The 15,508-nt window shown below is 34.8% G+C and overlaps 1 protein-coding gene across 1 annotated transcript in view; it reads left to right on the top strand.

Moving 5' to 3' along the window:
- GLRB (glycine receptor beta) overlaps positions 1–15,508 on the top strand; it is a 93,226-nt gene that overhangs the window by 25,802 nt on the left and 51,916 nt on the right. Inside the window, exons 2-3 of the mRNA XM_077753034.1 lie at positions 9,630–9,736; positions 11,439–11,506. Coding sequence (XP_077609160.1) covers positions 9,630–9,736; positions 11,439–11,506 — 175 coding nt within the window. The remainder of the gene's footprint in view (positions 1–9,629; positions 9,737–11,438; positions 11,507–15,508) is intronic.

Here is a 15,508-nt window from a genome sequence, read left to right on the forward strand (position 1 = left end):
TTCCATAAAATTTTCTCTCTCCTTAATTTCTGTTTCCACTGCATACTTCTTGGATTTCCTCCTTTTTGGGTAGTTTATTCTTTGTCTTAATTGTTGTCTTAATTGTTCCTCCATCTGCTCATTGAATGGAGTTCCTCAGGTTTTAATTCCATGTTCTTCTCTCCCTGTAAATTCTCTTTTCTAACAAGTGATTCATCTGACCGTTAGAATATCTGAGGAGCTTTTAAAATCCTGATGCTTGGACTTCATCCTAAACTAAATCTGAGGTGAGACTAGACATCAGTAGGTTTGCAGAGTTTCTCAGGTGAATTCCATGCACAACAAAGCTGAGAATCACTAGACAAATCCATGTAGGCCTACAGTATTAAAGTTTACTTATTTATTTTGAGAGAGAGAGAGAGAAAGAGCATGTGCATGTGTAGGGTAGTGGGGGGAGGGACAGAGAGAGAGGGAGTGCGAATCCCAAGCAGGTTACATGCTGTCAGCAAAAGCTGAACGCAGGGCTCTCTATCTCACAAACCGTGAAATCATGACCTGAACTGAAATCAGAAGTTGGGCACTTAACCGACTGAGCCACCCAGGTGTCCTACAATTTTGTTTATTAAAAAAATTGTTAATGTTTCTTTATTTTTGAGAGAGAGAGAGAGAGGGAGTGTGAGTGGGTGAGGGCAGAGAGAGGAGACAGAATCTGAAGTAGGCTCCAGGCTCTGGGCTGTCACCACAGAGCCTGATGTGGGGCTCAGACTCATGAACCATGAGATCATGACCTGAGCTGAAGTCGGACACTAAACCTACTGAGCCACCCAGGCACCCCTGTCCCACACTCTTAAATACTATTTTTGCATCAGAATAGCCAACATTTGTATTTGATTCTTAAATGCATAGCCAGCATATGGCACCATGCCTGGCATATAGCAAATGCTTAAAAACTTTGTTCAGTGAATTAAGGAATGACTAATGTGCATGCAAGGGGAGATTTAGCATGCAGATAGTTGAATGACAGTTAAGTTTTCATTGTTCTTTGAGGAGTTTTATTATTTAGTTGATGTTGTGGGTTGAGTTCTCTACAAGACAGACTGTGAGATGAAGATTTACATGCAGAAAGACATTGTGTTTGGAACAACACTTCTAGGGAATGAGGAAGCAAGTTCAAGCATGTGAACAATGCCTTTGCCACTGAGGCAAGACGATCCAGGGAGCTCTGAAGCCTGGATGGCTTTCAGAGATGCCTGTCTGTAGGAATGGACCTTGAATACATTTGTGTCCCCATATCAAACTCTTTGGGTGTGGGCTGCCTCCAGAGCAAGACCCGTTCCTTCAGCTGAAGGCTATTTGAGAAGTGACTCAGCTCAGAGGCTTAAGCAGACAGCCTTCCGGGCAACAGCCTCAGTTCTGAAGGGGTGACCTGGGGGATGTGGCACCACAGCCTCTGCTACAAGTGGAACCAGATTATCAACTGAATAAGATCTTACACCTTATTTTAACCTTTGATTTAAAGGTGAGTATACTGAGGTGCAGAGAGGGATTTGCCCAATATTATGTAGTAATCTTCCAGTTTGTCGGGTCTAGAATGCTAGTCTCTTGGCCCTTAGACAAGTGTCTCTTCAATTATACCCACATGTAATTTGATTACATGTGCCTTGTGTGTTGGATTTATCTTCTCAGCATTTCTGTGAGGCCAGAGGGGAAACATTTTATGTTTATGTTCTGTATGGAGAATTGAGAAAATGAAAGCACCATAGCAGCTGCAGTTAGTATCAGAGTCAGAGGTATCATTATGAATTCGTATCTGGTGCAATACTGTTTCTGCATAGTAGGGAAGATAATTGCATGGTGAATGTCTTGAGGTGTAAGTTTGATTCCTTATGTCATGAGGTTTAGAACAAATTGGTAAACGAATAGGAAGTGTTGAGAATGCATAATGTTTTACACTGTTTGAGAAATATACCACGTAAGTAGATCTTTGTAGTATTCATAGGATGAGTAATCTCATATGTGATATGAAGTTAAAAAAGACCATAGAGATTAGGAAATTGCTGGTATCCAAAATCCAGCATCTCTACAAATAGATGTTTCTACTTTGTGAAAAATGTTTTGCTTTGAGCCATGGATGATGTAATTTCATTATTGTAAGTAGACAAGATTTGAAAATGTTTCCACAGGATCCAACAGTTCCTTAAGCCCAGTTGAGGGATAAGTGAAATGAATGCTGTGAAGCACTGTTCTTAATTATGATTCTTGGCCTGAAATAACACAGTAGACTTTGCCACACACATGCACATACGCCCATAAACACATTCTTTTCAAATAAATATAAACTAATTAAACTCAACTAATCATGTAAAAGGTATTACTCACTATATTCATAAACCTTCTGTTCACAGTTTAATCTGTGAAAACAGAATGGAAAATAAATATAGAAGCTGTCAAGAGAGGTAATAATAAGTTATACTGTAATTAGGAAAATACAAAGCAAATAAAAACACTCTATAATAACCCTGGATTCATGCACAACTACTGACTTAATTTATTACTTGAATACATAAAGTCTTTCTCTGCCTTTGTATGTCTATCTATCTGATTATCTAGAAGAGACTCAGAGAAGGATTTGCCCAATATTATGTAATAATCTTCCAGTCTGTCTGGGTCTAGAATGTTAGTCTTTTGGCTCTTAGACAAGTCCTCTGTGCTCTGCCTATTAATCTCCCTCTCACCCCCAGTCCCTATCACCCACTGATCTTTTTATTGTCTCCATAGTTTTGCCTTTTTCCACAATGTCATAAGGTTAGAATCATCGTATAGTCTTCTTTCATTTAGTAATATGCATTTCTGGTTCCTTCATATCTTTCCATTGTTTGATAGAGCAAATAATTTAATGCTAAATAATATTCCATTATCTGGATATACCACAATTTATTTATCTACTCATTTACCGAAGAACATCATGGTTGCTTCCAACTTTGGCAATTATGAATAAAGCTGTTATAAACATGTGTGTGTGTGTGTGCGTGCATGTGTGTGTGTGTGTGTGTAGACATTTAAGTTTTTATATCCTTTGGGTAAATACCAAGGAGCGAGACTGCTGGATTGTATGGTAAGAGTATGTGTAGTGTTTTAAGAAACTGTTGCACTGTCCTTCTATGTGGCTGCACCATTTTGCATTTCCACCAGAAATGTATCAGAGTTCCTACTGTTCTGTTGTTTCATATCTTCATTTGCATTTGGTAGTGTCTGTGTGGAAATTTTGGCCATTCTAATAGGTATAGATAGTATTTCATTATTTCAATTTGCTTTTGCCTGATGACATATGATGTGAACCTCTTTCCATATGCTTATTTGCCATCTGTCGATCTTTGGTGAGGTATCTGTTAAGGTCCTTGACCTTCTGCTCTTCCCACGCCCAAAAAACTTTTTAATTTTAGAACAATTTTAGACTTATAGAAAGTTTGCCAAAATACAGACATCACAAACACCCTTCTCCTAGTTTCTATTATTAACATTTTACATTAGTATAATACATTTTTTTTACAATTAAAGAACCAGTACTGATGAACTATTATTACCTAAAGTCATATTTTTTCAGTCTTTCTTAGTTTTTGCCCTATGTTCTTTTCTGTTCCAGGATCCTATTCAGTATATTACATGTAATTTTCATGTTTCCTTAGTCTTCTGTTGGCTGTGACAGTTTTATAGACCTTCCTTTTTTTACATGACCATGATGGCTTTGAGGGGTCCTAGTCAAGTATTTTATAAAATGTTACTTTACTGGGATTTTTCTGTATTTTTCTCATGGTTGGCTTGGAGTTATGTGTTTTAGGGAGGAAGACCACAGGATTCAATGCCATTCTTATCACAGTTTATTAAGGGTACATAAAGTTAACATGACTTATCACTGTTAGGTCAACCATGATCATCTGGCTGAGGCAGTATTTGTCAGGTTTCTCTGCTATAAAGTAACTCTTTTTCCCTTTCCTATATATACTCTTTGGAAGGAAGCCACTAGGCACAGCTCACACTAAGAAATGTAGAGTTATGTTCTACCCTGAAAATAGAGGATCTATTTGGAATTCCATTTATTTGAACTTCTTCATGGGTGAATTGTCTGTTCTCCTCCATTTATTTATTTATTTATTTATTTATTTATTTATTTATTTAATCATTTGTTCGTATCTGTGTGGACTCATGGATTTTTATCTTATACTTTGGAATATAACCCAATATGACTTTATTTGATTACTCATATCATTCAGATTTGGCCATTGGGAGACATTTCTGTTGGCTTCTGTGTCCCTTTGATACACTCTCATCATCTTTTTTTTTTTTTTTTGAGCTTATTTTCAGTCACTACATGATATCTGATTTATTTTTTAATCTTCTCTTTTCCTCCGATTTTGGGTGAGGATACCAATTTGTTTCCACAAAGGAGGATCTCTACCACCTGAGGTGTTCAGGTCCAGGATCCCTCAGCATTGTAGACTTTGTGTGCGTTTCTCAGGGGAGAACATAGCTCTTACAAGGTTCTCAGTGTTGTCCATAACCTATAAAAGAGGTAAAGAATTGCTTGCTGCCGTAAAGAGGAGAAATAATGCAGCCTACACACTTTACATACCTTCCTCTTCGTTTACTGCTTCCTGCTTGCCTGCCTCAGCTCATGTCTGGCTGAAAGCTTTGTGGCTCCCACCCCCCGATTACTCATGCTGGCATGTGCCATACTACTTTAAAGTCTGAAAAGGATTTTGATCATTGTTGTTGCATTTATAACTCTGTAAAACTAAAATCATCCCTTTCGACTCACATTCCTGGTTAGGGAGGATATTCAGATAATATATGCTCATACACACCAGTTTTGAAATGGAGCTGTGTAGTATGGTCACTAAAGGGTCAGGTAAAAATAAGAATGTCCTTCAGTTAATGGAAAACTGAGTTTCCCCTTTGGAAAGAAATTTCTGGATTTTTCCCTTAGTGCTGGAAAACATTACATCATCCAGCTATATAGCCTGATGCATTCCTTGCATAACTTCACATATTAGTAATGACATCGGTTCAAGTTTAGGCAAGTGAACAAAAGAAGACTGGTTGTAAAAAGGCTTTTGATATAAAACATTATTTTCTCTAGTCATTTGATCACTTTGCCTGAGTAAAGTAAGTTATTTTCTTAAATTAATATCATATTTCTATGCAATAAATCCTCTTTTGTAATAATAACAGAGTTGTTGATAGATTTCTTGAAATAAAACGAAATGGCCTAGTCAAATAGATAAAATATTGTACTGAGATTCAGAATGTAAAGATAATGATGAAATGTGAATTAAGTGTGTGACCTAATTAAATGCATTTAACTCTTCTTATTCTTGGTTACTTTGTGTAAATACTAGTCACTTTAGCAAGTTACAAGGTTATGTATAGTAAAATGCAGACATAGGAAAATATGCAAATTATTTCAGCTCTTTGGCAAAAAGTGGTATAGCTTGTAGACTCTTAAAATATATTTTTAATGTGTAGAGATGTCTTTAATGTTATTTAGTATTGATTGAGCTAAGGAAGTGATTTCTACTGTTCTTAGGTAGGAAAACCCCTGAATTCATACATGTGAATATAAACTACATGGAATTTCACTTAAATTTTAAAATGTCTTTGAATTTCTAATATAAAAAAAGGTGAACTGTTGATTAAATATTCATAACAGATTAACTACAGCAGAGTCATGAAAATATATATTGACACAAATAAATAAAAGAGCTATAATATATTTGATGTGTTCCTTTTTTTTAATTTCAAGAGATTTTTGTTAGCCAACATTGATTGTTGTTAATAAATAAGAATTTTTGTTGTTGTTTTGTTTTCTGTTTCTTTTTAGCTGTGGAAAGAAATAAAAACTTTTGGAGATGGCTGGAGGGAAGAGTAGCACTGATAAGTTATAGAAAGAGCAAATTCAGATTTTCTAGGACTAATGATTTTAAAAATTAGTGAGACTAATTGATAGAACCTAAGAATATATATGTTATGAGCACACATACATATATACATCATACTTATATATGATATGATATATGATATGATATAAATCCTGAAACAATATGTGAATGGATAGTGATAAGATCGGTACTATTTCACTTTTATTGTGGTGAGCTCATAGTGAAATAATAGCTAGGAATCAAGATGACCAGATTTCATCTTTAACTCTATCACCTTAGGATCCTCTCTTAACCTTCCTGTCTTAGTTTCTGTGTGTACCATGTACCTAGTTGCTCCATTAACTCATCTACTGTGTACTCTTATACCAATCAGGATTTTCTCTTTCTCTCCACTGAAAAAGAGCTCTCTGGGTGGTTAATAATCTCTCCTATTTCATCAAGGGAGCATTTGTGATTATCAAATGAAAGAATGTAATGGACATGATAGTTGGTTCTTCAGTATCTATTTCATTCCAGTCTATTGATCTGAGCGAATTGTGATTACTTCTTTCTCTTTGCCAGTGATTGGTTCAGCAATGGCCAATGCTGGAAGCATCTGAGGAAAACAAAAACATAAAACCACAAACAACAAAACATAACCTTTATCCTAAGAGGACACCTCAGCAAGAAATGCTCTTCATCTGGAAGTGATGTGTGTAACTGCTACCACTATAGCGCACACAGGCATCCTGAGTCTGAAGTCAATTTAGAAGAGCTGGCAAATGGGAAGTGTTTGAGACAGTGTGTATTTCATATTATATAAGAAGTATAGGGAATTACAAAAATATAGAAGCCATGATTCTCTCAACTGTCATATTGTGTGTGTGTGTGTGTGTCTACGCACACAGATATAGAGAAAAAGCTACAAAATAATTGCCACAATATATCTATGTTTGTGTTCACTAGAGTAAGCTGGGATGTTTGGGGCAAGATTTCAGATAAGCAGTCATAAAGGACAGGCTGGGTGTAGATGAGTACAATGAGAAGAGGAAGTTACAGTACTCTAGAAAGGAGAATTTATTCTGAACCAGGGAAGGAGGGGAAGGACAAAATTTGGTAGTGAGTTACAAGGGCTAGAAAGTGAATTTGACTGACACAGCATACAGCTGTATGGGAGAAAAGACTCTTTCCTCTATCGCCAATAACTAGGTCTATGAAATAATAGGCATATTAACAGGAGTAAAGGTATACAAATTATTAATTTTTAATATTACATTCATTGGGGGCATCAGAACAAAAAACAAGTGAATACCCAAAGGGTGATGAGATTTGAAAGCTGATAGGGGAGGGGATGTATGCCTCGTGAGGGAGAGTTTAGGATTTTTAGGCAAGATGAATGGGCCCTTAGAAGAATAGATGGGAGATATGACAGTTTATAACAAAGTTTTTTTGGGTGTCCTCCCATACTTCTAGTGTTCTCTCCTGTGATAAGAGTCAATCTTCTTTAGTTGATGAAACTCCCAGGGAAGGGATTTAGGACAATAAATTCTGTTTGGAGGATCTGTCTATAGGCAGATGGGAGTTCAGAGAGAGCCTCCCTGGCATTTCCCCTTTTTCAAGTGACTTTAGCTCCAAATAATCCATATGGCACAGAGACATCTTCCACGGCTGGAAGGAAAAAATCAGGCTGGAAAGTTCTCTGCTACTAAAATTAGTATTAATAGTTTTAATGTTGTCTGGCCATTTCATTTCTTAGAAGGAATGTACCTATAAAGGAATTTACATCGAGACACTATAATACAGTCTTTAATTGATCCAATACAACTGTATTTTGTAATCAAACCTGTTTTTTCCCCCATGAATGAGAAACTTTGTAGATGGGTTTGAACACTAATTTGCATCCTAGTATCCAATTTTCCCACATATCCTCATTCTCTTTAGTTTTCAATCTTTGGATAAGGGATGACAAGTGGCTCCAGGGAAGTTAGTTCACCTGCAGTGAAATAGAAGATCTCATTACCAGTCCCCAAGTCCCAGCAGCTGTGATATTGAAGCTGATAAGGCCATGAGAAGCAATTTTAAAAATCCATATAATCTTTTGCACCTTTACGTGGTTTAATTAATTGATTACTTTTTTTCTTTAATATTTTGGACTCTGATATCTATTTGAAAGGTTTTCTGTATCAATTTGTAGTTTTTGATTTTTATAAACTTCTTAATATCAGTCACATCTCACCTCTAGTGATTCTTATCAGCAGATTGTACCATAATTAACTCAGAACAGAATTGCCTGGTAGGTAAGAGCTGAGATTTCAAAACAAAGCCATTACTTCTAAGTTTGTTTCGTATAAATTAATATTGTTTATAAAATTGATACTTTTACCATATGAATACAGAATAGAATAGACTGCTAGATACTCCAAGTATAATTAAAACTTCCTTGTGATTGTCATGATTGTGTGTGTGTGTGTGTGTGTGTGTGTGTGTGTTGGGACAATGATTATATAAGACTTTATGAGTGGTAAAAGGAAACCAAACAGTAAACTAAACACATTTTTCATTGGATTCCAAGGAAGTGCATTTTTTGTTTGTATTTTTATGTGCTTTCAAAGGATACCAATTTAGTCAAGTGGCATTGTTCAAAGTTAATTAAAATAGAAAAATATGGCAGTTTTTCCTCCTTTTGATAGTTGATAGCAAACATATGTAGAAAAGATAGTTGTAACTTATAGCTCTGTGTTTTCCTAGTTTAATTGATCAAGTAATAGAGAAATTTCTTTTACCATTCCTCCACCCTCCCCAGCATATTTAACTCAGAACATTCTTTAGTTATTTCTTGAGTAATACTATTTTATAAATGTCAACATGATAGTTTCATGAATTCTTAGACTATCTCTCTTGCCATATCCTCTTTTTTTTAGATTTTTAAAAATGTTTATTTATTTATTTACTTTTTAATAGTTTATTGTCAAGTTGGTTTCCATATAACATCCAGTGCTCATCCCCACAAGTGCCCTCCTTCATGCCCATCATACCCCCTTTCCCTCCCCCTCACCCCATCTGCCCTCAGTTTGTTTTCGGCATTCCAGAGTCTCTCGTGGTTTGCCTCCCTCCCTCTCCTCCAGTATTTTTCCCCTTCTTCTCACCTATGGTCCTCCATTAAGTTCCTCCTAATCCTCCTATGCGTACAAACATATGGTATTTGTCCTTCTCTGCCTGACTTATTTCACTCAGCATAACACCCTCAAGGTCCATCCATGTTGCTACACATTGGCTATATCCTCTTAATAGGATTCACATACTCCTTTACTTAGACAGAGATTAATATACATTACTGAAAAAAATATTTTTTGCTGTTTTTATTTTGTTTCCTGTTACCTCATTGTCTGCACTCCCTTTGCGCTTGTCTAGATTTTGATTGCAGGTTGGTTTTGGACAAGGAAGACATCTGTTTAATTTTGTTTGAAAGAGAGTTACCTGGAGTGTTTAAGACAGTGCTTTCATGAATGTGGTAAAGTTAAATGGTAAGATACTTCTTTCATTTTTTATTTTTATGACAAATATATGTTGGGCATCTGACAATGACTACCATTTTTATTTACTTTATTTGGTTATGAACCTGTGGTTGTGAACTTGTCTCAAAAGCATCTTACACCCATTGACAATTACCTATTTCTTTTGCTGGCCATTTCTACATACTTAACCAGAGTTTTGTTTTGTTTTCTTCTCTTATAGCCAGCAGTCAGCAGAGGACCTTGCCCGAGTACCCGCCAACTCCACTAGCAATATCTTGAATAGGCTTTTGGTCAGTTACGATCCCAGGATAAGACCAAATTTTAAAGGTTTGTTTCTCTCCCCACCAAAAGTCTTCAATCTCTGCAATTTAAAAATTATTTTACCCGTATAAGATCATTTAGTTGTGATATTAAGAACAATAAGATGTCAAATTGTCATCTTACTGTCCTGTGATGTGCTTAGACTTAGGGCAACTTAATGACAAAGGTATTTAAAGCTAAGCAAAATGTTAATTCTAATAGTTTCATGTGGTTCCCAGTTAAAAAAACAAAACAATAGATATACTGTGAATTAATAGACCAACCTGTGTCATGGGTTTTCTGAGTAGTACTTCGTATTCTTAGCTTTACTGATTTAAACTTCAAGCTCTGGATGCAGTCTGGCTTTCATTCACAGACACCAACATTATCATTTGTAGAATAACCATATACTCATTGGGATTGGACAGTAGTTCTTACATGTATTCAAATTCTTTTAAAATTTTTGTTAGCATTTCATGGTGATAAAAAATGCCTTCTACTCTTTTGCTGGAAAAAGATGGCCATATGGTTTTAAAAAACACATTAACTTTGTGAATAAGAGCAACTATGTTTTCTACCACATAGATTGTTTCTACTCCAATAGAATATTACTATTTATCACACCTTTTCAAGAACCAAAACCATACTTGCAGTAAAAGTCACGAGACGATTATATAGTTGTGCAAACTTTCTTTCTTTCCTTCTGTTCTTTTTTTTTTGTTTTTTGTTTTTTGTCCTTTTGATGAGTTAGGAAAAGCTGTATGAAAAGCTCTCCTCTGGAAAACTGTAATCCTTCTTGCTGGCTAAAGACAGGTATTAATGTAGATCAGATATTTTTTTCTTGATATTTTTTTCTTCTTCCTTTACAGAAAAAAAAATGTCTGCAGCTGTTTCTAGTCAACTGAAGTTATACAACTATGTTGTAAAAACAGGGTTTTTTGTTCATTACCAGAACCTATTCGGTTACTTTCAACAACAGCCATGGTCTGGGTTGTTTCATGTCTACCATATATTGATTCACCACCTGTTTTTCATCAGTCAGTGGCTCTGTGGCTAAAAAACTAAATTCACATTTTCCCTTTGTTAGCCCCACCAGCAGCCCACAATGAATAAAAAGAATAAAGAAAAAAAGGCAAGCAAGAAAGAAATTTGCAACATTATACCTTAATTCTCACTCCATGAACTTTCAAATTATTTTCCAACAGGTCAGGCAAAAATCTTTATAATGATTCTGTTATATGTCTGATTAACTCTGCATATTTATGAATTAGAAATCAAAATATAGCAATTGTAAGTAAAATGTATTGAAAACTGCTTTCCAATTCAAGTAAGATTTGAAGTGATTATAAAAATGCAAAAAAAATCAAGCATTTAAAAAATGGTGTTTTTTAAACGTTTTACATTTTGTTGAGGTAAATGCATTAACTCAATTTAAAATTTCTTTAAAGGTAAGCAACTAACTCAGTCTCTACAACTTAAGAGATAAGTGTCTGAATAAATAACATAAGAAAATGCAACTTAACTCATTTTTATTTTTTATGATCCCTTATTTAGGAACATAAGTTAATAGCAATTGTGAACATGGAATATTGAAACCATAGATTTAAGTTTTTATATCCCATGTGCATTGGAAAAAAATATAAAAATCGAGTGCATAAACCATAAAAATATGAAAATTCTGACCAAGTTTCTTACACTTACTAAACATATTCTTAATTTTTATTCATAGGCATTCCTGTTGATGTAGTAGTCAATATTTTTATCAACAGTTTTGGATCCATTCAAGAGACAACAATGGTAAGACTGCAGTTAATTTAATATTTTTAATTATCAAAATTGTAACTACAGAATTGTGTAAGTCATATTAAAACTGAAAAATAAGAGCACCTGAGAGGCTTAGTTCGTTAAACATCTGACTTCAGCTTAGGTCATGCTCTCACCGTCTGATAGTTTGAGCCCCATGGCAGGCTCTGTGCAGACAGCTCAGAGCCTGGAGCCTGTTTAGGATTCTGTATCTTCCTCTCTCTCTGCCCCTTCCCCGCTTGTGCTTTGTCTCTTGCTCAATAATAAAATAAAACGTTAAAAAAATGTCTTTAACTGAAAAATAAAAGGGCACCTGGGTGACTCAGTTGGTTGAGCATCTGACTTTGGCTCAGGTCATGATCTAGCAGCAGTCCCAGGGCTCAGTCCCGAAGTTAGATGCTGTACTGACAGCTTGGAGCCTGGAGCCTACTTCGGATTCTGTGTCTCCTTCTCTCTCTGCTTCTCCCCAGCTTATGCTCTGTCTCTATCTCTCTCAAAAATAAGTAAACATTAAAAAAATTTTAAAAACTGAAAAATAAGGAATAACTCTAAGGCAAAATGCATACTTTCTTGTAGTATAAAATATCAAAATTCCAAGGTTTGCTACCTCAGTGACTTCGGTGCCTATATAATTTTGCAATTCAAATGTAGCCTTACTGCTAGTTAAAACTCACAGAGAAGAATTAATATACTCACTCTGAACAACTAATTGGATACCACCTGGGAAAAACACTCATACAGTGAGTATTCTGGAGCAACATTTATTTCCTAGTATGTTTATATGTGTGAGCATTAAAAAGTAAGTGTTCACAGTTTATTTTTCTTCTAGTTTCCTGAGGAGAATCTTCATTTCCTCTGTTGTGCTAATATTGTGATGTTTGGATCAGAGAATTGTAAAAAGCAAAGAGGAAAATCAATTTTTATAAGATCTGGTAACAGAGATGCCTGAAAAAAAAAATGTAACAAGGGGAAAGGTCATGGAAAAGCAAAGGAAGAGCCAAAAGATGTGACAGGCCAGCTTCTGTCTTGAAAGGAACAGAAAAGAGTTCAGAGAAGTAGCTGCTCTCCACATGAGTCGTACCACAGCCTCCATGAAGTAGTTTTTTATGAGTACATTACTAATCAGCAGACTACATTAGCAGATTTTCTGAAGGATGTGTGATGTAATTACCTCTCAGCTTCTTAAAAGACATTCAATAAAGTCTACTTGCTTTTTGATGTTTTAAAATAGATTTTGTGCTCTTTTTGAAAAAAACATACTGAAATGTACTTCAAGTGGGAGAAAGAAGGCTTAAGTTTTGGTGTTTTTTGGAGATACTTATATTTTTATTAATACTTACATTTTTATCAATATAGCATATGTTTTGGATTGAAAACATAGTAATAAATAAGGCACAGTATAATTTTTCAGGGAATATTTCAGACCAGAGAAAGAGGAATTTAAAATACATTATTCCTCATAGTAGCTTAATGTGTTATAAAAGCAACTGTGTATTGCATTTAATTTATGATGACTATTTTTATATCTAATTGTAATGAGAATGTTATTTATTTTTTGTAGAAGCATGTAGTTAGCCCCTGAATAATTGATTATATTTTCTTAGTGTATAGATATTTTTAGAGAATTATTCAAAAGAAGATTTTGGAATCAAATTCATTTACTTCCAATGACCTTTCAGTTCACCTAAATGACAGAAACCTACAGTATAGATCACCAGAAGATAGCTGTGAAATAAGATACAGATGACTGTATAGCACTCAGGAGACAAGTGTAGTTAACTTTAACTAAAAATGTGGTTAGTCTGCCTAGCACATCACTTTGCAAGAGGAGTAGATATCATTTTCTCAAGGTGAAACTTTAAGAGGATCTACTTTGTGTCTGTGCTCTCTTCTGTACCTTCTTTTGTCTTTTATGACATCATTACACTAATCCTAAATCATCTCTGCAAGATATTCTGGCCTGTTGGAAACATTCTTACTGTATCTTGCATTCTGGGACAGCTAGTAATACAAGGATATTTGTTCTAATTTGCATAAAGGCTACCCACATGTCCCAGCTCAGGAAATATAATTATATATCTATTCTTTAGTAATCATTCAATGCCTTCCAAATGTCAGACACATAAACTTCTCCAGGTCCCATCAGGAGTTACTTGATTGTATCTAATTGAAAGTGCCTAGGGGAAAGGGACAGTAGAAAAGGGAGAGGAACTGTCTAATAGAATATTTGAGGATTATAATAAAATATTGCATATTTATAATATATTCTTGGTTGTCCTCCTGCCAGGATTCATCATAGTAGCCAGCCTAGAGTACTTCTTGCTGGAACCAGATTCAACCAATTCTCATCTCTTACCTTCTAATCAGAGCCTTTTATGGCTACTCTGACTCAGTGCTTTCTTTTCAATCCATGTCTTTCATCTTTATCATTTGTTACTTAAATCTGAGAGCTTCTTTACTGTAATTAAATTATTTTTGTGTATTCTTCTTTTATTCTCTAATGGACTGTAAACTTCTTAAAGGCGGAAATAATGTATCCAACTTCATTTACTCTAATATACAGAAGACAAAGGGTACTCCATAAATAGTAAACATATACATCATTTCTTATATTAGCTAATAATGATAGAATAAAAGAACCACCATTCTGCTATTTGCCTAGCACAAAAAGAGTCAAAGTAGCCTTAAAACAATTGACAGGCAAATGTAAATAATAGACTCATGTCAAGTGTTTATTTGATTAAATAACAGACTGAAATAAGTTATTATTGTAGAATGTTAATTTTGGAAATTTTAGAGACCTTTATCCAGAGGAGCCAAATTATTTATATTTGCTGGATGAAAATCAATCTTCCTTTCACTTTGTGTTGTATAAACACAGCCTGAAGTTTCACTCATCGAATAGACTTAAATATTCTACTTCATCACAATTATTATGTTTTGCTCAGCTATGTTTATTTCACACATCCTGATAGAACAGTTTCCTAGACATGGGTTTTGAGACTGTCCTATTTTATAGATTTGCTCATTTCTTTTCAAAAATAGTGTCCTCATACCTTGTTTCTTCCAAGTAGGGAAAGTCACAAGCTATTATAGGTACATAGATAACTTTAAAGTGTCATCTAAGGGAAAACAAGATCTAAAATAAAATTTGTTCTTTGTTACTGGATACAAACACTGATCAGAAATAATAGTGATGGACTTTGGGGAGTAACTGAAAGGGTATACAGGATGAGAGGATGTATCTTTTTTTTTTCTTCCAATCACCCAGAGCGAGCTAACTTTATTATTATTATTATTTAGCTATATTGAGGTATAATTGACAAAATTGTAAGAGATTTGAAGTGTATGTGATGATTTGATATATGTCTACATTGTGAAAAATAGTCCCCTCATCAAATTATTAATACATCCATCACCTCATATACTTAGCTTATTTTTAAAAAAATTTTGGTGAGAACATTCAAGTTCTACTTTCTTAGCAAATTTCAGTTATATAAACAATGTTTTCAACTATAGTCACCATGTTATACATTAGATGCTGACCTTATTCACCTTATTCACTTTATAACTAAAGTGTTTGTAGTCTTCTACCAACCCCTCCCTATTTCCCATACCCCCAAGCCTCTGACAACCACTTTTCTACTCTGTGTGTATGCTCTCCATGCTCATCCATGTTGTTACAAATAACATAATTTCCTTTATTTTTCTTAAGGACGAATTGTCTTCCATTACACACATACACACACACACACACACACACACACACACACCATTTTCTTGATCCATTTATCCATTGATGGACACTTAGGTTGTTTCCATACTTTGGCCATTCTGAATAATGTTTTGCAGTGATCATGGGAATACAGATAACTCTACAAGAGTATAATTTTGTTTCCTTTAGATATATACTCAGAAGTAGGATTACTGGATCTTATGCTTGCTCTATTTTTTGTTTCTTGAGGATCCTTCATATTGTTTTCCACAGTGGTTATA

This window comes from Crocuta crocuta, unplaced genomic scaffold, assembly GCF_008692635.1.
Source record: "Crocuta crocuta isolate KB4526 unplaced genomic scaffold, BGI_CrCroc_1.0 scaffold591, whole genome shotgun sequence".
In the NCBI taxonomy this organism is placed as follows: Eukaryota; Metazoa; Chordata; class Mammalia; order Carnivora; family Hyaenidae; genus Crocuta; species Crocuta crocuta.